We start from the raw sequence: 22,156 nt of genomic DNA on the forward strand, positions 1-22,156 counted from the left end.
CCTTGAGCCCCCCACGTCCCGTTCTACTGTAAAGGAAGTCAACATCGGAAGCAACCGAGTAGATGTGGTTGAAGACTTCACTTACCTGGGATCTATTCTGTCAAATGATGGCTTGATCACAAAAGAGCTTACATCTCGAATTGTCAAAGCTTCAGCACTCGTTGGGAGGTTTAGCAGCATCTGGCGAAAGCCAAACATAAGCCGCTTTACCAAAATGCGCATCTACAATGCGTCAGTCAGCACTGTCCTGCTGTATAGAGCGGAGACGTGGCCAGCTGCCAAATCTATCCTCAACGCCGTCGATGTCGCTCAGACGAAACATCTCCGAAGAATCGAAAGACTTCACTGGACTGACTTCGTTAGCAACCAGACCCTCCTGTCACGTACGGCACGAATTCCTTTTTCGACACAGCTCGCCCAGTGTACTGTTTATTGGTACGGCCATATCCTTCGCGTGTCACGCGACGCCCCAGCACTGGTTGCATTTGACTTCGACCCCACCCTACACGGATGGAAACGACCCAGAGGACGCCCACCCACTAGGTGGAAAGACAAAGCTGATGAATTCCTCACCCAAGCCCACATCCCGGTGGAAGAAGCTGTGATCCTGGCAAGCGATAGGTCAACCTGGAGGCACCTAATCTCATCGTTCTCTACGCCAAACCCTCGGCAGGAGCCTTAAGTCAAGTAAGTCAAGATCAGAGGGCAAATGCCCCCTCCCCCATGCCCATCGTTTCCCCAAACACTTCCAATCAAAATTTTGAGATAGCCATTTTGTTCAGTGTATCAGAACGGTCTTGAAATTATGTCTTATAGAATAACAAAACCCCAGTCTCCTGGGTAAGGGTTGTACATTATGCCCTGGGGACATATAAGGTTTTTATAGAAAGCGTGGTCGTATAAACTTCGGAGGGGGCTCATTGGATTGGTAATTAGATGGTCTAATGCTCTTTTTAAGAGTCAACGTGATCGGAGGGTAGCTTCCCCCCCCCCCTCACACACACACACACATTGTATTGTCCTGAAATGTATATAATAGAAATTTAAAGATAGCCATTCTATTCAAAATAGTCTAAATATCATATTACAAGGCCTTTGGGGTTGAAACAAACCCCAGAGATTAGCGGCAAGGGTTGTGAGCTATGCCCAGGGAGTATTTAAGGAAGGGGTGGTTGTTTAACTTTAGAAGAAGCTCAGTCTTTATCCCTGAAAAAGACTATGTCAATATAAAACAGAAATTAATTAAAACAACTTTTTCAACAAAATAATTTTAAAAAAACAATAAAGAACTCCATTAAACCAAAACGAACAAAAATAGAATCAAATAATCTACCAAGAACCGGAAATCACTATTAATAAAATAAATAAAACCCAAAACAAACATAAATGAAAATAAATAACAGAGTCAAACTCAAAACGAGCAGAAATTAATATGAATAGGGTTTGAAACCCCAAGCTTTCTAAAAGCCAAAATATACTTTGCACTTTAATGAAAAAATTCTTTTAAATGTTTTCACTTTTATAACTTTAAGAAATCAAAAATCCATTAAGATTTTAAGGAATAACTATCAGCATATGTATATTGAACTGACAATGCACATTTTTTTCAGTAAATTCATTTGAATTTTTTCATTTAAGTACAAATCATATTCTGGCTTTTAGAAAGCTTGGATTTAGAATTTCTAGAAAGCTTTGGATTTATTTTAATTTCTGTTTGTTTTTGGTTTCATTTATTTATTGATACTGATTTGTGGTAGTTGTATTCTTGGTAGATTATTTGATTCTATTTTTGTTCATTTTGTTTTAATGGACTTCTTTACTTTTTTAATTCATCATAGGCAGCGCAATCACGCTGCATAATTAAAGAACGATTTGGCCACAATTTTTTTTTTTTTTTTTTTTTTTTTTTTTCATTCCAGGGTACTTTGTATCAAAGAATTTGTCGTAGAAACTTCGAAAAGGGCTCATTCGATTGGAAATTGGAGGGCAAATAGCCCCCTCCCCCATGCCCATCATTCTCCCAAACACATCCAATTAAAATTTTGAGATAGCCATTTTGTTCAGCATAGTTGATTTCCAGGTAGAAAATATGTTTTTGAGGAGGACACTCCCCCACAACCCTCAGGGCATGGGTTTTAAGTTATCAAGGGATATAAGAACAATGTTGGCACAATGTATTATTTTTCCTTTTTATTAATTTTTTCCTTTGTAGCAGGGCACTTCATATCAAAGAAGTTTTTGTAGAAACTTCGAAAAGGGCTCATTCAATCGGAAATTGGAGTGGCTTGTGCCCTTTTTAATAGTCAAAAGCGATTGGAAGGCGACTAACACCCCTTCCAAGCACACCAGGTTCCCAAACACATCCAATCAAAGTTTTGAGATAGCCATTTTGTTCAGCATAGTTGATTTCCGCATAGAAATTATGTTTTTGAGGAGGACACTCCCCCACAGCCCTCAGGGCAAGGGTTGTAAGTTGTGCCCTGGGGCCATATAAGGTTTTTTGTAGAAGGTGTTGTTGTAGAAACTTCAAAAAAGGCTCATTCAATTGGAAATTTAAGGGGCTAGTGCCCTTTTTAATAGTCAAAAGTGATTGGAGGGCAACTAACCCCCCTATTCGACGTAGTTATAACTTCTGGAAATTAGGTCTTTGAGGATGACAACTCCCCCACAGCCCTCAGGGCAAGGGTTGTAAGTTATGCCCTGGGGGCATATAAGGTTTTTATAGAACGCGTTGTCATAGAAACTTCAAAAAGGGCTCATTCGATTGGAAATTGAAATTATTACTGCCCTTTTTAATAGTCGGAAGTGATTGGAAGGCAACTAACACCCCTTCCATGCCCACTATTTCCCCAAAGACATCCAATAAAATTTTTGAGATAGCCATTTTGTTCCACGCAGTTCAAAGTTCAGGAAATTATACATTTGAGCAGGACATTCCTCCTCCCCTCCCCCCCAGTCTTCAGGACAGGGGTTATAAGTTATGCTCTTGGGGCATATAAGGTTTTTATTGAAATCTTTGTCGTAGAACCTTGAAAAAAGGCTCATTTGATTGGAAATTCAAAGGGCTAGTGCACTTTTTAATAGTCGAAAGTGATTTGAGGGCAACTAACCCCCCTTGCACACCCACCTTTTCCCTAAACACATCCAATCAAAAATTTTAGATAGCCATTTTATTCAACATAGTTGAAAGTTTTAGAAATCAGGTCTTTAAGGATGACAACTCCTCCCCCCCCCCCACAGCCCTCAGGGCAAAGGTTGTAAGTTATGCCCTGGAGGCATTTAAGGTTTTTATTGAAAGCGTTGTCATAGAAACTTCAAAAAGGGCTCATTCAACTGGAAATTGAAAGGGCTAGTGCCTTTTTTAATAGTTGAAAGTGATTGGAGAGCAACTAACGCCCCTCTCACGCCCACCATTTTCCATAAAAAAAATTCAATCAAAATTTTGAGATATCTGTTTTGTTCAATGTAGTTGAAAGTTCTGGAAAATAGGTCTTTTAGGATGATAACCCCCTCAGAGCCCTCAGTGCAAGGGTTGTAAGTTATGCCCCGGGGGCATATAAAGTTTATATAGAAAGTTGTTATAGAAATTTCAAAAAGGGCTCATTTGATTGGAAATTGAAATTGTCCTTTTTAATAGTCAAAAGTGAGTGGAGAGTAATTAACCCTCCTCTTACGCCCACCATTTCCCCAAAAATATTCAATCAAAGTTTAGAGATAGCCATTTCGTTCAAAGTAGTTTAAAGTTCTTGAAATTATAAGTTGGGCTCAAAACCCCTATGCCATCCCAAGGCCAGAACAAAATTTGCACTTTACTGAAAAAACTACAAATGAATGTGCATTGTCAATTTAATATACATATACTGATATTTAGTAATGAAAATGTTAATATTATTTGATTTATTAAAGTTATAAAATTAAAAACATTTATATTTTTTTCATTAAAGTGCAAATTTTGTTCTGGCCTTGGGAAGGCATAGGGGTTTTTAGCCCAACATATGTTAATTCTGCTCGTTTTGAGTTTGACTCTGTTAGTTATTGTAATTTCTGTTCGTTTTGGGTTTCATTTATTTATCGATGCTGATTTGTGGTAGTTTCACGCTTGGTAGATTATTTGATTTTATTTTTGATCATTTTTTGTTTAATGGAGTTCTTTACTTTTCTTTGAAAAACTTATTTTGTGGAAAAAGTTTTTTTAATTAATAACATGAAAAGGTTTGAGGTAAAATGCCACGCCTTGGTTTTGTTGGGCTTTGATTTGAATAAATAAACAGGGTGGATAGATTTAAAGGATATGGTAATCCATAGAAGGGAGCAAAGGATAAAACTGTTAATTGAGTAGGGCAGAAGAGGATCATGCTCAGTTGTGTTTTAGCCTGACACCTTAGTGCTGCAATAATTGGACAATAGCAGTAATAGAAGTTTTCTCACACAAATTTTTTTCTTAAGAAACTCGAGTGTGAATAATATATCTTTATTGTACCCTGTTTTATAGGGTTGTCATATTACAATGTTTGGGTAGAAAGTTGGTCAATAGTCAGTTTGAAACCAAATTCAACATGACTTACCATAACTGTTGGAAGGAGGCTGAATTCTCTTGTAAATTAAAGAACAGATTGTTCACCAGCGCTTAATGTAAGTCTGGACTTACTCTGCAAAACTAGTTTTGGGCAAAATCTGTTACATATCTGCAGTAATACTACACATGGGAACAGGTTCATTGAATTGTTTACAAATGCCCTCCAAAAGGTAGATCTAATGGACCTGGCTATAATGTGATTACTGTCTTTTTTTAAGAATATTTTTAGCCTACGAAATTCATACATTTTCCTTTCTTTTAGTTTGTGTAGTGATGTCGGGATGGAATAGCATACTAAAGACAGCGGTTGTTACTGGCAGTGGTAAGTATTAATATTTATGATTTTAATTTGGTTGAAATTGTCTAGTTTAAGTCAAAAGAAGTTTGTTCTGCTAGTAACTAATTATTGGGGGAATTTTTTTTTAGATACCTCCTCTCCTCGTCATTCTCTTCCTTCTATTGTTGGTGGACACAGGATTATAGCTTCTAGGATGGGCATCAAACTATTTTTGCTAAGAAGGAATTTGAAATATGAAAAAAAAAATTTATGCCACAAAGCCTTCCATATTTTCCTAGTTCTCCTTTCAAAAGTCATGATAGAAGAAAATAAACTTTCCTGGACTTAGATTATGCTGACAATTTAAGCGTCTTTGATGAAAGTGGGAGCTGAATAAATGAACTTTTAGAGGTTTTGCAAGTTCAAGGTGCTAGAGTAGGTTTGAAAATTGATATTAAGAAGATTAAGTTGCTAAGGCTAGGAATAAGGAGAGCGAAGAGTGCAACACGCCAAGATACCATCTTTCCTAAGTTGTTCAAGAAGGGAGACAGACGAAAAAAAGTTATTAAAGATGACAATATGCTTTTTTCTACTTAGACCTTCAGTCATTTGTTGAACGACTCTACCGTCAAGTCCAAATCCCAAATCATCTTTGAAAGCTTGAAAAATTCCTTGATAAATGTCAAAATTATAAACATCCGCTAATGCAAGTCAAGCATCAAAGCTTGTAACCTCTTTTAATCGGCTTCAATGGGTTATGTTGTTTTAGCTTGGAACGTCCTTTGAAAAGAAAGATGAACTCGTCAACACTCAGGTAAGTTCAAGGCTTTACTAACTGCTTGAAGCGGAAGTTTAGCCAGTCAATCATCGGTCGCAGCTTGATAAGCCTTGATAAGCCTGGGAGTGTGATCGACATGCAAGTTTCCTAGAGTATTTTCGAATCTGTTTCTCGACATACTTGACGATACAAAAGAGACACCCAAGTCAGGATCAGTAGCCCAGTAATTTTCACAGTCTTAGAATTTGGTGGTACCCCATTAACAGATTTATTCCAAGGAATACCTTAAGTTTATTGTCTGTTACGTTAGTACTCCTGCCCTTTTGAAGTGAATAAAAACTTGACTGAAAACCCAGAAGCTGAAGAAGCTCATTGCTCAAGCAGGTGAGAAAAAAAATCGATAGAAGTTTATTCACTTCCTACTTCCTCTAAATTAGCCTCAGGATTTATCGAGTTCAATGGATGGGTTTTTGTGACAACTTTCTTCCAATTCCTTTGTGGTTCAACAACTTTTGCCTTCCTTTTGGTCGCTTTATATTTTTCTTCGGCTGATAAGCTGCACGAGACGCAATAGGTGCCAATGAAGTTGAAGGCGAAACAAGGCAAGGATCTGTATCGGTTGGGACTGGAGAAATGGCTGGCGAGTCTTCCCCATTGTTTGGTATGTCTGAACTTGTGAGAACATTAGCTGATGCCATGTCAGTCAGGTCCGGCTTCAAAGTACTGTCCTCTGTGTTGGTGTTTTTCTTTAGATCCGGTTCCATCACCTTCATCTAAATCACTAAGATCGCTTCGCAACTCTTCTAATGCGTTCAGTATGGTACTTTGGTTGCTAGACATTCGCTTTTGCATGGTCTGGAAAAAGAACCGACTATAAAATTGTACGGGAAACAGAGAGGGGGAGAGAAAGAGCGAGAGAGAATGAAAGAAGGAATTGTCTTTTTTTGTATAATTATGCATTGAAAAGAGAGAGAAAAGCGTTATTAACAGGCGAAAAAGAAATAAGAGAGAGAATGAGAGTCAGCGTGTGTGATGAGCAAGGTCAATTAAACCAAAAAGCAATAGGCCGTATGAAAATACACCGGAAGAAAACAATTCCAAGATAACTGTTGCTTTAGAAATTGCTTATTGTCGAGCATTTTCTAAATTTTCATTTTATTAACTTCGACCAGCGGGACTTTACAGTCACCACCACGCAAGGGCCTTCTCCACTGGGGTTGCAGGGTCCCAAAAATAGAATCCATCACTGGGGGTGTCCAAATGGCTTTATCAGATTGTTTTATACCAGAATGTTTAATTACACATCAGTAATGACTTTTACAGTTGTCGGTCTGATCTTATTACGCTGTAATTTTCTCTTACATATAAAAAAGCAGGCTTCTTACCTTCTTTGAGAAAAACAAACAGCCTAACTTCACCGTCAGCTAAATAACTCCAACTGAGCGCTTTTTTGACTTGTTACCCATCAATCGAATGGCTAAAAAAGGCGGAACACGATGAAACAGGTTTTATTAATGTAGCAATCGATTTAGAAGCGCTAAAAGGGTTTTTACATATTGGGACTTTGAGGTTCCCTCGGTCGCGAAAGGGTTAAGGGACATGCAAAGGCCTCTCCTTACACATGCCTGTCGTCATCAACTATACATGCTTTCTTGTAGTGCGTCGTCAGTGGACAGTGCACTGTCAGTACGGGTTTGATTCTTTCCACAATTGTACTCGACATTTTTCTCATCAAAAAGGAGAAAAAAAATGTACTCAAAGAATTTAAAGTATCATAATTGTACCCACCCTAATTTCTAAAATATGTAATAATAAAAGCTATTCAAATTTTTCGGTAACTTTTCGCGTCCCAGGGAGTAATTTGAACTTCCCTCCTTATTGGCCAATGTACATATTTACAGTATTGGCCAATGTACATATTTACATATTTACAGTATTACAGCAACACAACAGCAACCTTATAAGAAAATCGAAATATATTTTCTTGTGATTATTATCTCTTCTAAACTGCATTTGTACTAAACCAATTCTGCTCAAGTCATCCTCAGGGCTATACTGTGGTGTTTATCCTCCCCATAGTATAGTGCAGACGGTTTGATATCATCTATTTTTCCCTTATTGTTTTAGTTTTATTTTTGTGTTTAAAGCTTTTTCCAATAGGCAATGATTAGAAGTCCTCCAAAAAAAAGTCCCCCCAGATCCCAAATCAAATTACAGTGAAAGTGTCATATTGAAAGATACCCATCCTGGCTGGTCAAGCACCCTATCACAAAGTTCTAATGATAGCTCTAATTCGGAGAATAGGAGAATGATAAGTGTAGGGGCTAATGTAACCATAAATGATTATGATGGGTTTCAAGATGTCCTCTCTAGAAACTCTACAAAAAGTAAAAAAATATCCCCAATTAAAAGCATGTACCCTCTCCCAGCATAATATTCTCACAACAATAACTAATGAAAATACATTAAAATTAATCCCAATACACCCTTGTAGATAAAAATGATCTCTGCAAAAAGAGTTGCAATTTTTAAATTGCTAAAATCAATGTTCTCTCTAAACATTAACCGTGATGGATCTCTGCTAATAGCTGTAGAAGATCAGAAATCAGAAGATACAATAATTAAACTTAAATCCCTTCTGAATACCCCAATTATTGCATCTAATTGGAACCCAAAACAATCACCAACAAAAATAGTAGTCTATAATGCTCCCCCAGAGATATCTACTCAGGAGTTAAAAGAAGGCCTTTCAGATAGGGCTGGAAACACAATCCCAGTTAAGGATGTTACCCAGCTTGGAAAACCTAACTCTAATGGCATAAAAACTAGTAGATCCTTCTTATTCAAACTAAAGGATAAAATTTATATTCCAGAAAAATTATTCCTATTTGGGCAAATCAAACCACACAAGGAATAAAAACCTAAGCCTATCCAGTGTCAGAAGTGTTTCAAACTGGGACACACGACAAACAAATGCAATGAAATTCTCCAAGAGTGTAGTAATTGTAAATCTTTCCATCCTAAAGAGCTAACAACTTGTAACAACACTCAGCCTACATGCATCAATTGCAAAGGCCCACATGAATCTACAAATAAATCATTATGCCCTACATACAAGAAAAGAGCTCTAACACTCCAAATATCAACAGAGAAGGCCATCCCATACCCCTTTGCAGCAATGGAAGCAAATGCTGCCCAACAATACCAACTTAAGCTTGTAATGAAACCAACCAAGCCCCCCCGGTCAAGCGCCCCCACTGCATCAAGCACCCCGTATAAAACACCATCTTCTAAGCCCCCTAGCTCAAATCCCTATCAGAAGGAATCACCAAGCCAACAAGCCTCCTTGTCCGATGAGATGAGGCCAGCCTGGCCCTCCCTCCCAAGAAGAAACAAACCAGAAACACTACCAGGAATCAATCCCTTAACCAACAAACAGGATGCACTACCAAAAATGCAATCCCCAAATATATGCTTATTCATTCTAAACTGTAATGCAGTTCAGGCCATGAACATACATCAACTACAGAAAACAAAAATTATTGCAGAATTGGCAAAAATCTACATCCCAGATGATATGCTCATTCAGTCAAAAAAAGATCTTGCTTTACTTTTAACAAAGCTGAACATTCATGCACAGTCATATGAAGAATAACTCAACAACACAACATTTATCAATACTCCAACGGAATGTAAGACCACTCACAAAAAATAAGCTAAATGAATTAATATCATTTATGAATAATAATTCAATTAATATTGCTTGCCTCCAGGAAACTCATTTAACCAAAAATCAACAAATTAAGTCTCTGGGATATACTATCCTGAGAAAGGATAGATCTTCAGAGAGAAAAGGAGGTGGTGTAGCTTTATTAGTTAATAATAATATAAAATTTTTGGCATCAATTTTCCAGATTTTTAAAATGATGTTGATGTAATTGGTATAAGTATTTGGCTGAATAATTTAAAAACTTATATAAAAAGCTTTTATAACCCTAATGGCCAAACTACAGATGCCAAGGATTTCTTTAATTATATAAATAATTCTAATTTGTTAAATAATATCATTATTTGTGGTGATTTCAATGCCCACAGCCTTTTGTGGGGGAATAAATCAGCAAATAAAGCTGGTAAATTTATTGAGCATATGACTTCAAATAAAAATGAATTAGCTGTTGCTACCCCTCCAAACCTGAATACATATTTCAGCCCCAAAAGTGGCAATTTCTCCACAATTGACCTACAAATTGTGTCTTTAAATTTTTTGAACAAAATTTACATAAATAAAATTGATAGTCTATGTACAGACCACTTTGCTATAGTTTGCTCCCTAAATGAACCTGCTGAAACTTTATCTCATACATCCAAATATATCAACACTAAAGCAAATTGGTCTATTTTCCAAAATAAGCTAAATGATGAAATTACAAGTTTCACCCAATGTTCATGCATTTCTAACACAACAGTTGACACACATGCTGAAGCGTTGACATCTTTACTAATAAATACAGCTAATAATGCTATCCCCAGGACAACACCTAAGAAAACATTCCCTAAACAAATTCCTAAAGCATGGTGGACAAATTAGTTACTAAATAAATTGAGTATAAAAAAGGCAGATAGTACAGAATTTATAAAAAAACCAACACCTACTACATATTTAAAAAAATTACAAGCAGAATCTAATCTAAAAAGGACTATAATAGATGCTAAATATAAATACTGGAATAATTTTGCAAATAATCTCTCCAAAGAAACAAACGAGCCAATTATACATAAAGTCATAAGCCACATATGTGGGAAAAATACTTCTCCCAACCCACTCCTGTATGAACTTATACATAATAATACCCATTATGACAATGATAATGAAAAGGCTAACCTATTTGCAACTCTTTTTATTAATAAGCTAACATCAAAAAATCAAAGCATACTGTCCACAATTCCTATGAACCATAGTTACCAACCACGCCCAGGATCCGAGTAAATAAATAATCAATTTTCAATCCAGGAATTTAATAATGAAATACATCATATTAGGTCCAAAACTAGCAGCAGCTATGACAATATACACCCTATATGGATAAAGAATCTCACACCTTCATACAAACAAGAACTGCTAAATTATTATTATCACGCTTGGGCATCGTCTAGGTTCCCCAATATATAGAAATGTTCGTCCTTCCTACCAATCCTAAAGAAAAATAAACCAAAAGATAACCCTGAGTCTTATAGGCCCATAATGATTACACCTGTGATGGGGAAAATAATGGAGAAAATGATTTATCACAGACTCCTCTGGTTTGTTGAGAAAAATAACATGATCCCACACAATCAAACTGGATTCAGGAAATACCACTCCTCAACAGATGCTTTCATTTTGCTAACAAATGCAATAAATGAATCTTTCTCAAAAAATAATATCCTAGTGGCAGCTTTCCTAGATTTTGGAGGAGCTTATGACAATGTGAACCACCAAATCCTTTTAAATAAACTTGCAAACCTTGGAGTACCTCCTAAGCTAGTATCCTTTATTAAATCCTTCATAGAAGTGCGAAGTTTCATTGTTTGTGTTGGTTCAGCCTCTTCACCCCAAAAGACAATATCCAAAGGCCTACCTCAGGGAGCAGTCCTCAGTTGCCTCCTTTTTACCCTATATCTCTGGGACATGAACCTACCCCACACGAATCTACAATATGAAGATGATCTGGTGCTATGGTCATCTGGCAACACCTTTCAGATAGCACAGTCAAATCTGCAAAAGTCACTTTTCCAGTTTGAAAAATTCTCTCAACATTCAGATTTACCCATTGCACCCACCAAGTCAAAAATAATCCAATTTCACCGGAAGCGAAACCATGTTAATGCAAAACTAACTCTAAATAAAACAACTATTCCAGAAGATAATAATATTAATTACCTAGGTCTCATGCTTGACCAAAAACTTAATTTCCACCTCCACATTTCAAACACAATAAAAAAATGTTATAGAAAAGCAAATATACTAAAAAGACTTCTTCTCACACCCTGGGGTTGTAAGGAGAAAACCTTACTCCAGTTTTATAAATCACATATAAGACCCCATATTGACTATGGGCTAATTGTCTATGGTGCATGTGCAAAGACCCAGATGTAAAAAATTTAAAAAGTACAAAATGATATAAAACATCTCAGATTTGGTCTTAGGAAACCCACAAGCACCAAGTTTCTGCTTATGGAGAGTGGATTAACAACAATAAAGGAGAGACGTAGCTTTCTCTTGACAAAACATCTTACAAAAATTGAATCAAATAGCTCACACACATTACATAATTGGTTAAGAGATCCAGCCATGTATAGTGGTATTGCAAATGAGTATGCCAATATTCAAAAGAAGTTCCCTGTACCAGCAAAGTCTATTGCACCTACTTTCTCCCAATCCCCTCCATGGAATTGGTCATTTCCCATAATAGATACTGAATTTTCAAAATGGAATAAAGATTTAACCCCCATTGCTTTTGTCCAGTAAAAATTTGCAGAATTTAATACAATTACCTATAAAAATCACTTCCAAATATTTGTTGATGGGTCAAAAATGAATGAAAAGGTTGCAATTGGTGTTTTCCTTCCTCACCTGAAAATTTCAATGGGAGAGAGATTATTTAATAATTTATCTATAATGTCTGCTGAGTTAAATGCCATAATCATGGCATTAGAACACCTTAAGCAAAACCAACCTTTGATTGAAAATTCGAATAATATTATCATCTATTCCGACTCTTTATCAAGCCTTGAGTTGCTGGCCTCAGCTCCTCAATATAAGTTGGACATTGACACTTATCATTGTCCCAGTATTATTGATAATCTTGCTTCAAGTGGCATAAAAACTTACTTTCAGTACATTCCTAGCCACTCTGGCATAAGTGGTAATCATCAGGTTGATGAAATAGCAAAAAATGCTATAAATATTGACCAGCCAAGTGGGAGACCAATCCCAATGAGAGATATTTACCGATGGAGGCTATCAGATATTAATTTTAATAAGATTATTCCTATCCTTTCCCCCTTTCCCAATAAGTATCTTTCTAAAATTTATCATAGAATTCGTTCTGGAACAAATGGACTAAATTTCCTTGCATTCTCATATAAGCTTTCTAATTCAAGTGGTTCAATTCCCCTGTCCCCTCTTTGCAGGCATTGTAATATGAATAATGAAACAATTGACCATTGCCTATTTGAATGTAATATGCTGACGTCTGCACAACATACCTTGCTTTGTAAACTGTTAAAATGCTTCAAACACCACGAAATCGCACTATCAGCCAATAGCCTAGCCAACTATACCTGCACACAGAGCATAGAAATCGACATCTATCATATTATATTTGAACTCCTAGAGTCGAAAGATCTGCTGAAAGATATCTGAATAGATCTAATAAATATGAGGCAATCAAGCCAGTAGCTCTGTAGCCCACAGAGTGAAGCAAAAGGAAAAGGGCTAAATAGTTATACTGAAAAGCCCGCCTGCTGTTAAATAGAAGAAGAATACGAAAACGGCATTCTCTAAATCCAAAATGGTAGACACCGTACACCTTGTATTTACAGGAATTTCTTAGGGGGTTTTCATTTGGCATGACTGGAGTACCAAAGTGAACCAGAGGCCTCTCCAATACCTATTGCCAACTTAAAGCAGCACAAGGTAGGCATGTTGCACCTTGCTTGAATCTACATCATGTAAAGGGGCTCAACCTGTATGATTAGAGGGCCCAACTGGGCCTTTAGTTCTTCTAAAAATGTCCTGCTTCTGGGAGATAATGCTTTCAATTTAACGTTTATACAAAGTCTATGTATTGAATGGAGAGTAGTCTCGCGGAACAAAATAAACCACAGTGTACCATTATTCCCTTGTAAACTGGTATAATTTATAGTTGGTTTCTCGATGCTTTGAAATTGAATGATGCTTTGGATATTCTTTTGCAAATATGTGAAGTCTCGATAATTTTGATAGTTTTGGACTCTTCTGTCATAAAATAGCAATAAACTCGTAATACTTAAAGAAAAATGGTTTTAATTAATCATAGTATTGCCTAAGTTTCTTTTCCTGTGGTTTGAACTAGAAATGAGAATTTAAAATAGTATGTTTTCTGTCAAAATAAATATTTGATTGTGGAATGGTTTTAAGAGTCAGACAATTTTTCTAAATTCCGACTCTGATTAATTATCCTACTATTGTGTTTGAATTTTGAACAGCTCATGTAACTCCTCTGCTGAATAAACTCCTCTGTGAATGTATTATGGATTAATTTTTACATAAACAATTTATGTTGTCTGCCCCTTACCCAACATTTGGGCAGTATCACTATTTTTGTTTCTGATTTCAGGAGCTGCTGCTTACTTGTTGTATAGACTAGGATCTACCATTGTGAAATCAGGATTTAGTGATAGAATATCAACTGTCTCGGAAGCTTTGCAAAGCCACTACAGTGACTGTTCTGCAAATCTGTGCGGAGTTTTGCCTGGCTTAGATTTTGCGAAGCTCAATTTCCATTCTTTGCTGGCAGAGTTGTGTCATAATCTTTGCAAAACTGACGTAAGTTTTTTTTTTCAGTTGTATTTTCAAAGGTTATTAATTTAGTCTATGATAAGTTAAATATTTGAGTTATGTGGGAGTCTCTAGTAAATGAAATAAAATTTATCGTAACCTAGTAAGAGACGAACACATCCCATAGTAATAAAAACAATAGTCCAAAACTCCTATGGTGTCAGATTGGAACACAAAATACACCCATTAGAACCGCCTCGTCAGAGAACGTATAAAGGAAACTCACAGTACCTTAGCTTGGACGGCAAAGAAAATCCATTGGCTTAAAAAAAACAAAGAAATTGGCTGAAACCACGATATTCGGCTTCGAAAATGGTTCTAGGCGTATACCCCCCCCCCCCTCTCCCCTGTGAAAATTCCCCCCGTGGAAAATAAGGATTTCCAAATTTGAGAATTTTATTTGAGTTTTTTTTTTTTTTTTTTCTGTACAGGGAAGGAATTTTGGTACTTGTGTCTTATACACCAGTCACTCAAGTTTACGCTGTGTAAAAATCGAGAACATATCGGTTTTTTCGTTAGTTTCTTCGTTACTTTAAAAACAAATTTGGGCAATAGATTTGCACATTAGGGGGGGGGGGTAAAGTATAGCCGGACACAATATATGGGAAATACATAATTTAGGCTCTATATTAGTTAAAGTATTTGGACATTTTGAAGTCAGAAAACAATTCTTACTTCATAATATGTTGAATAATTGTACCTACTCTACCCCCCACCCTAATGTGCAAATATATAGCCCAAATTTGTTTCTATAGTAACGAAGAAACTAGTTTGTTCTAGAGTCTTACACATCGTAATCTTGAGTCAGTGGCGGATAACACACAAGTATCAGATTTTTTCATGGAGAGAGAACTTTAACGTAAAGAGCGAGGTCTTGAGGAGGAGGCAATCCCTTTCATATACGTAATAATTTCAGTTTGTTTTAAGGCTTGATGTTGCTCCTTACTGTCAGTTAAAAAAACTTGTTTTTTTAATTTAGGTTCTGATCTCTTTTAAACAATGCCGGGAAATCCGGCTCTCTCTCCATGAAAATTTTCGGTATCCTACTTCTGTATTATACACCACTTGCTTAAGCGTATGATGTGTAGAACTCGAGAGCAAAGCGGTTTCTTCGTTGCTTTGGAAAAAAAATGGACTATATATTTGCACATTAGGGGGGGGGGGGCGGAGTAAAGTATAGCTGGTCTACATGCAAAGTGTGTTTGGCACAATTATTCTGCATATTAGATAGATAGACAAATAAGTGTATTTTAAAACCAAATATACGACCATGAACACAGTAAAATAAGATAAATGAAAGGCACAAATAACATAAACTTTGATCAGTAATCATCATAAAACACTTAAATGAAACACTACATTAAACTAATAATAGTATTCTATAGTAAATAGTAACTTAATAGTACTTAACAGTAAAAGTAGTTTTTTTTTTTTTTTTTTTTTTTTTTTTTTTTTTTTTTTTTTTTTTAGTTAGTTAACAAAATTTCTAGATACCTCGCTATTCTTCTGTAATTTTTTAGTACCCATACACCTAGAAAGAATTGTTTTCTTACTTCAAACTTTCGGAATACTTTACTCCCGGTAAATACCCCCCCCCCCCCCCCCCGTGAAAAAGAAGGCCTTTCAAATTTGAGAATTTTATTTGGGTTTTATTCTTTTAATTTCCGTAGGGGGAAGGAGTTTTGGTACTCGTGTATTATGAGCAACTCACTCAAGTTTACTATAGACTACAAGTTTCGAATCTTGCCGTAGCAAAGTGCTTATTTCTGCCATTTCGTCCATTTTCATACTGAATCGGGACGTAAATCGTTTCCGTTCCGTTTCTTCGAAATTCCGCAGATTGGGCTTAGATTGGTTTTAAGTTAGAGTGGGTGAAAAGGTTAGGGTGAGATTGTTCTAAAAAATCTTGGTCCTTCTAACTTTGAAGTAATTTAGCTGAGAAATCAGAGAAGTCCTTGTCAGTCGGCTAGCTTTGATTTCAAACACTTTGTGGTAACGAACTGTTAGTAAGGATTGACTAGACCCAATAGTAAAATAAAAAAAAAAAGAACGGAACTTTGATAACAATAGATATATCAAAAGGATTGGCTTTTTATGCTGAATCCAAATACATAAAATTCATTAAGTTTAATGTTACTTATTAAAAGTTACGTGCCTGAAAATTTTTTACTGACTTTCGAAAATGGGGAGAAATACCTCCAAAAATTCAAGTGATCCTAATGAAAATCCTACCATCAGAGTACTACTGTAGATATTTCAAGTTTGTATATACAAAAATCTTGAATTTTGTATTTTCTTGCAGAATAAAGGTCGCGGATGTGTGTTTGTTGCTACTTTTTTTTTCAGCGGTGATTGTATAGAACCAATGGACCTAGAAGATCGGTCAAGAGCTCATTCGAACAAAAATCAGAAGTTCTAGTGCGCTCATTCAATGACCAAAAATATTTAGGGTTACTACCCCCCCCCCTCCCACGCCCATTTTTTTTCAAGGACATTCCATCAAAATCTTGTTGTAGTCATTTGATTCAGCATAGCTGAAAGGTACTATAACTTTACCTTTGGGGATGACTTGATCCCCCCTCCCTTGGTTCCTGGGGAAAGGGCTTTAAGTTAACTCATTGTTCACATAGTATTTGTTATTGAGAAATATACGGAACTTTTTTTTTTGGGGGGGGGGGAGGATTTTAAACGGTTAGAATTTTCCATGAAAAAATTTCTGGGGAAATTTTTACACGGAGGGGGGTTCGGTTCAGGCATGAATTATAAAAAAAAGATGGTCAAAAATTAGATATAAAAAACGTATATCATACCATCAGAGTACTACTACCCAGTAATGGGTTAAATTGCATAGTGATGCAGAACACCATCGCGGGAGGATCCTCTATTGGAGGACAACTGAGGCAAGGCGTAAGATCCAGATCTATGGACAACGGCCTCTGCAAAGGGCTGCCTCGACCTTTTCGGGGTACCTGCAAGACTGTGGACCTTGCGGTCAACTCTATTCCCACTTGAGGAGTGACGCCTCTCGAGGAAATTATAGCCTACTAAACCAAAGAACATTTGCACGGGATTCTGATTGACGGACATTTTGTCTGGGCTTGTAATATTGTGACGTGCGACTTCAGGCTGAAAAACCTCATCCTAGCCGGTTTACCTATTACGGGTTGCCTCCCCGTAGTAGCCTAATATTTGTAGGCATGAATATATAATGAGTCGGAGGTAATAGGCTTGAGACTGTCTGTGCAGGATTTCGACTCTTGTTGATAGAAGAGCATCGCCAAGTGCTAAAAACCATATTGTGACCAAGATGGGCCTAGGATTGCACAAAGCCTCCATTCATGGAGGTCCCAGGGACTTCTTGCTGCCCGGTTCTAAGCCGGCTTAAGCACTTCGGTGTAGACTTGAGAAGATATGTGATCCCCGTCCTGCACTGGTATCCGGGATCATTGCTTTTCCTGAGGCGAAAATAATTTCAATGGTTTAAAGAATATGAAAATTGGAACTTAGAATGTTACGACGTTAAAAAAATATCGTATCGACATTTTGACTGACGAATTCAGACGATTCGAACTGGATTTATTAGGAATTTCAGAAACTCATATCCCAGGGGTAGGAAGCATGGAATTAGGTGACATAGAATTTGTTTAATCAGACGCAAAGGATGGGGTACATAGACAAGGAGTAGTGCTCACAATGGATAAGGAAGCTGATAAGTCTTGTTTAGGCTGGGAATGTATTAATAATAGAATATTAATGTCTCACTGTAGGGCCAAAAAGGGCAGTTCGTCATTAAAAGGTGTATACGCCCCTGCGGAACTAACATACAATTAAGCTTGGAACTGAGAGTAATTTCTTTTGCAGTTAGTAGAACGAAACAACAAGGTTTTGGTCAGACATACGGAGCATTCCCTATTAGATTTGATCATTCAGGTCGGTAGAAGTTGGGATAGATGATATCCTAGCCTAGTTAAATTTGGTGTAGGTAAAGAAAACAGTAATGGATACAGACTTTTCTAGTTTTGCAGGTATAACAATCTTGTTATACCCAATATGTTGTTTGGACACAATATAGATCAAAAGTTAGGAGGCTATTGACGTGATGGTAAGACATCAAACATTATTGATTATGTTATTACAAACCGTAGACTGACAGGATTATTATAAGATGCTAGTGTATATAGGAGTGCTATTATTACTTTTACAAGTAAAGATCACCATCTAGTAGTGTCGAGGGTTAATTTAAAAATGATATATTGGACGGGTAACTACCTCCCGGGAATTTATGATGTTGGTAGACTCCAGGATGAGAATTTGAAAGAAGCTTTCCAGGAACAGTTGAATACTAAACTTGAGAGTTCAAAATTTGATAATGTGGAAGATGGTTGGAATAATTTTAGAAAAATAATTTGTGAAGTTGCAGGTGTCTTACGGAAGAAAGCTAGAACTGCAGCTAAGAATATTATTGAAAAAGCTCTATGTTTAATAGAAAGGAGAAAGGGCTTGTACAAGAATTATCTTAGTTATAGATCATATAAAAACAACAGGAATATAAAGAAAGTGTAAAAAGTATTAAATTATGAACTAAAGAAGTGGGAAGTTGAGACTATGGATAAAATTGCCGAGGATCTGGAAGATGAAGTTAGACGACATAATAGTAAAATATTGTACTGGCAAGTTAACAAATTGAGAGGGAGTAGTCAATCCGGACTTGGCCCAGTTAAAGGTAGGAATGGGGTCGCAATTAGTGATAAGGAAAAAATTAAAGAGATGGGCCGAACATTTTGAGAATTCGCTTAACCGTGATAGAGCTGCAGGAAAAATATAGAGGAAAATGAAAAAGTTTTTGATACCTTGGATGTGAAGGAAGATTTGTTTTGTGAGGAGGAATTCGCAACAGCGCTAAAAGGATTAAAGAATAATAGGGCTCCAGGTGCTGATAGGGTGGTAAACGAGTTTCTTAAATATGGTGGCTTTGAGGTTAGAAATAATTTACTGAAGATTATGAATATGATCTTTGAAAAAAGGGATGTATCCAACGATTTTATGAAAACCTTCAAGAAGACAGGCGAGAAGAGTGAGTGTGGTAATTATCGAGGCATTAGTCTGGTCTCTGTATGTAGTAAATTACTTAGTAATATGATATTTTTTAGACTGAGAGATGCCGTAGACAAAGTTTTAAGAGAAGAACAGTGCGGTTTTAGAAAAGGTGGAGGATGTGTCGACCAAATGTTCATTCTTAGGCTAATAATTGAGAAGTACCTGAGTTGTCAAACACCTTTGGTCCTCAGTTTTAGAGATTATGAGCAAGCATTCGATTCTGTTGATAGAAGAGCTTAAGTAAAGATTTTATCCTTGTATGGTATACCAGACAAATACATTGAAGTTATTAGTGCTATGTACGGGAATAACACTGCTGCGGTTAAGGTAGGAAATGAGGTTAGTAGCTGGTTTTGTATTAAATCAGGAGTTAATCAGGGTTGTGTTTAATCCCCCCTTGTATGGATCAGTTGGATAGACTTTGTCTTAAGGAGCACAGGAAAGGCAATGGGAGATCACAGAATCAGATGGGGAGGAAAAAGTCACCTGGACTTAGATTGTGCTGATGATTTAAGCATTCTAGATGAAAGTGTGAGCAAAAGGAATGAAGTTTTAGAGGTTTTGCGAGTTCAGGGTGCTAGAATAGGTTTGAAAATAATTGTTACGAAGACTAAGTCACTAAGGCTAGGAATAAGTGAAGATGAAAAGGTGATGTTGGGTAATGAAAAGATTGATCAGGTGGGCAGCTTCACTTACCTTGGTAGTATTATTAGTAAAGATGGTGGGAGCAGTGAAGATGTTAAAAATAGAATAGCCAAGGGTCAGGGTGTTTTTTTTACAGTTAAAAAAAGTCTGGAAGAATAGGAAGATAAGTCTGCAAACCAAGATTAGAATATTAGAAGCTGCAGTGATGACGGTGGTCAAATATGGCTCTGAAGCATGGACGCTCCGAAAAGCGGATGAAGATTTGCTAGATGTTTTCCAGAGAAATTGCTTAAGGATTGTTCTGGGTACCCGGCTGACTGACCGTATTTCAAACAATAGGCTATACGAAAAATATGGTTCAATACCGCTCTCTAGGGCTATAATGAAAGAAAGGTTGAGGTGGCTAGGGCACGTTTTGCGGATGAAGGATGACAGATTGCCGAAGATTGTTCTTTTCGGCCAACCATCTAGGGCTAAACGGAAAACAGGTCGTCCCCGTCTGGGGTGGGAGGACTTCATAAAGAAAGATTTAAAGGAAATGGGAACTCCGTGGGCGGGTGTAAAAAGGAAGGCTTTGAATAGATTGGGGTGGAGGAGGAGCGTGCGTAGCTGTGTTGGCTTCAGGCGGCTTGGTGCTGCGGTGAGTTGTTAGTAGTAGTAGTAGTAGTAGAGTACTACTGTAGATATTTCAAGTTCGTATATACAAAAATATTGAATTTGTATCTTCTTCCAGAACAAAGGTCGCGGATGTGTGTTTGTTGTTTCTTTTTTTCTTTTTTTTTCAGCGGTGATTGTATAGAACCAATGGACCTAGAAGTTCGGTCAAGAGCTCATTCGAACAAAAATCAGAAGTTCTAGTGCTCTCTTTCAATGACCAAAAATATTTAGGGCAACTAACCCCCCCTCCCACGCCCATTTTTTTTTCAAGGACATTCCATCAAAATCTTGTTGTAGTGATTTGATTCAGCATAGCTGAAAGGTAATATAACTTTACCTTTGGGGATGACTTGATCCCCCCTCCCTTGGTTCCTAGGGAAAGGGCTTTAAGTTAAGTAATTTTCTCATTGTTCACATAGTATTTGTTATTGAGAAATATACGGAATTTTTTTTGGGGGGGGGGGGAATTTTCAACGGTTAGAATTTTCCATGAAAAAATTTCTGGGGAAACTTTTACACGGAGGTGGGTTCGGTTCAGGCATGAATTAAAAAAAAAAAATGGTCAAAAATTAGATATAAAAACGTATATCATACCATGAGAGTACTACTGTAGATATTTCAAGTTCGTATATACAAAAATATTGAATTTTGTATTTTCTTCCAGAACAAAGGTCGCGGATGTGTGTTTATTGTTGTTTTTTTTGTTTTGTTTTTTTTCAGCGGTGATTGTATAGAACCAATGAACCTAGAAGATCGGTCAAGAGCTCATTCCAACAAAATCAGAAGTTCTAGTGCGCTCTTTCAATGACCAAAAATATTTAGGGCAACTAACCCCCCCCCCCTTCCCACGCCCATTTTTTTTCAAGGACATTCCATCAAAATCTTGTTGTAGTGATTTGATTCAGCATAGCTGAAAGGTACTATAACTTTACCTTTGGGGATGACTTGATCCCCCCTCCCTTGGTTCCTAGGGAAAGGGCTTTAAGTTAAGTAATTTTCTCATTGTTCACATAGTATTTGTTATTGAGAAATATACGGAATTTTTTTTTTTTTGGGGGGGGGGGGATTTTCAACGGTTATAATTTTCCATGAAAAAATTTCTGGGGAAACTTTTACAAGTAGGGGGGTTCGGTTCAGGCATGAATTTAAAAAAAAAGATGGTCAAAAATTAGATATAAAAAACAGGTTTTTTTCAACTGAAATAAGGAGCAACACTAAATCTAAAAATTAGCGGAAATTATTCCTTGTATGAGGGGAACTACCCCCTCCCTCAACCCTCACTCTTTACGCTAAAGTTTGACTTTTGTCATAATTCTTTAAGAACTACTATTGAAACGTAAGGACCATGTAATTTGAATGAAAAGTATTCTTATGGATTTTTAGACTTGAGGGTAAAGAGCGAAGATTGAGGAAGGCGCAGCTCCCCTCATATACGGAATAATTTCTGCTCGTGGCGAGTTTTAATGTTGATCATTACTTTTAGTAGAAAAAAAAAACTTCTCTTTTTAATACAAAAGAGAATCAATTTCAAGATGTTTGTCCGTG

The 22,156-nt window shown here is 36.8% G+C and overlaps 1 protein-coding gene across 9 annotated transcripts in view; it reads left to right on the forward strand.

Annotated features, from left to right (window-relative positions):
• LOC148949415 (uncharacterized) overlaps positions 1-22,156 on the forward strand; it is a 159,799-nt gene that overhangs the window by 115,246 nt on the left and 22,397 nt on the right. For all 9 annotated transcript variants that reach the window (XM_089093439.1, XM_089093435.1, XM_089093437.1 and 6 more), the window contains 2 exons: positions 4,839-4,898; positions 13,992-14,200. In XM_089093439.1, the coding sequence (XP_088949565.1) occupies positions 4,850-4,898; positions 13,992-14,200 (258 nt within the window). In that variant the 5' untranslated portion in view covers positions 4,839-4,849. The remainder of the gene's footprint in view (positions 1-4,838; positions 4,899-13,991; positions 14,201-22,156) is intronic.

This window comes from Artemia sp. Qi Xiang Cuo, chromosome 8, assembly GCF_049724085.1.
Source record: "Artemia sp. Qi Xiang Cuo chromosome 8, ASM4972408v1, whole genome shotgun sequence".
In the NCBI taxonomy this organism is placed as follows: domain Eukaryota; kingdom Metazoa; phylum Arthropoda; class Branchiopoda; order Anostraca; family Artemiidae; genus Artemia; species Artemia sp. Qi Xiang Cuo.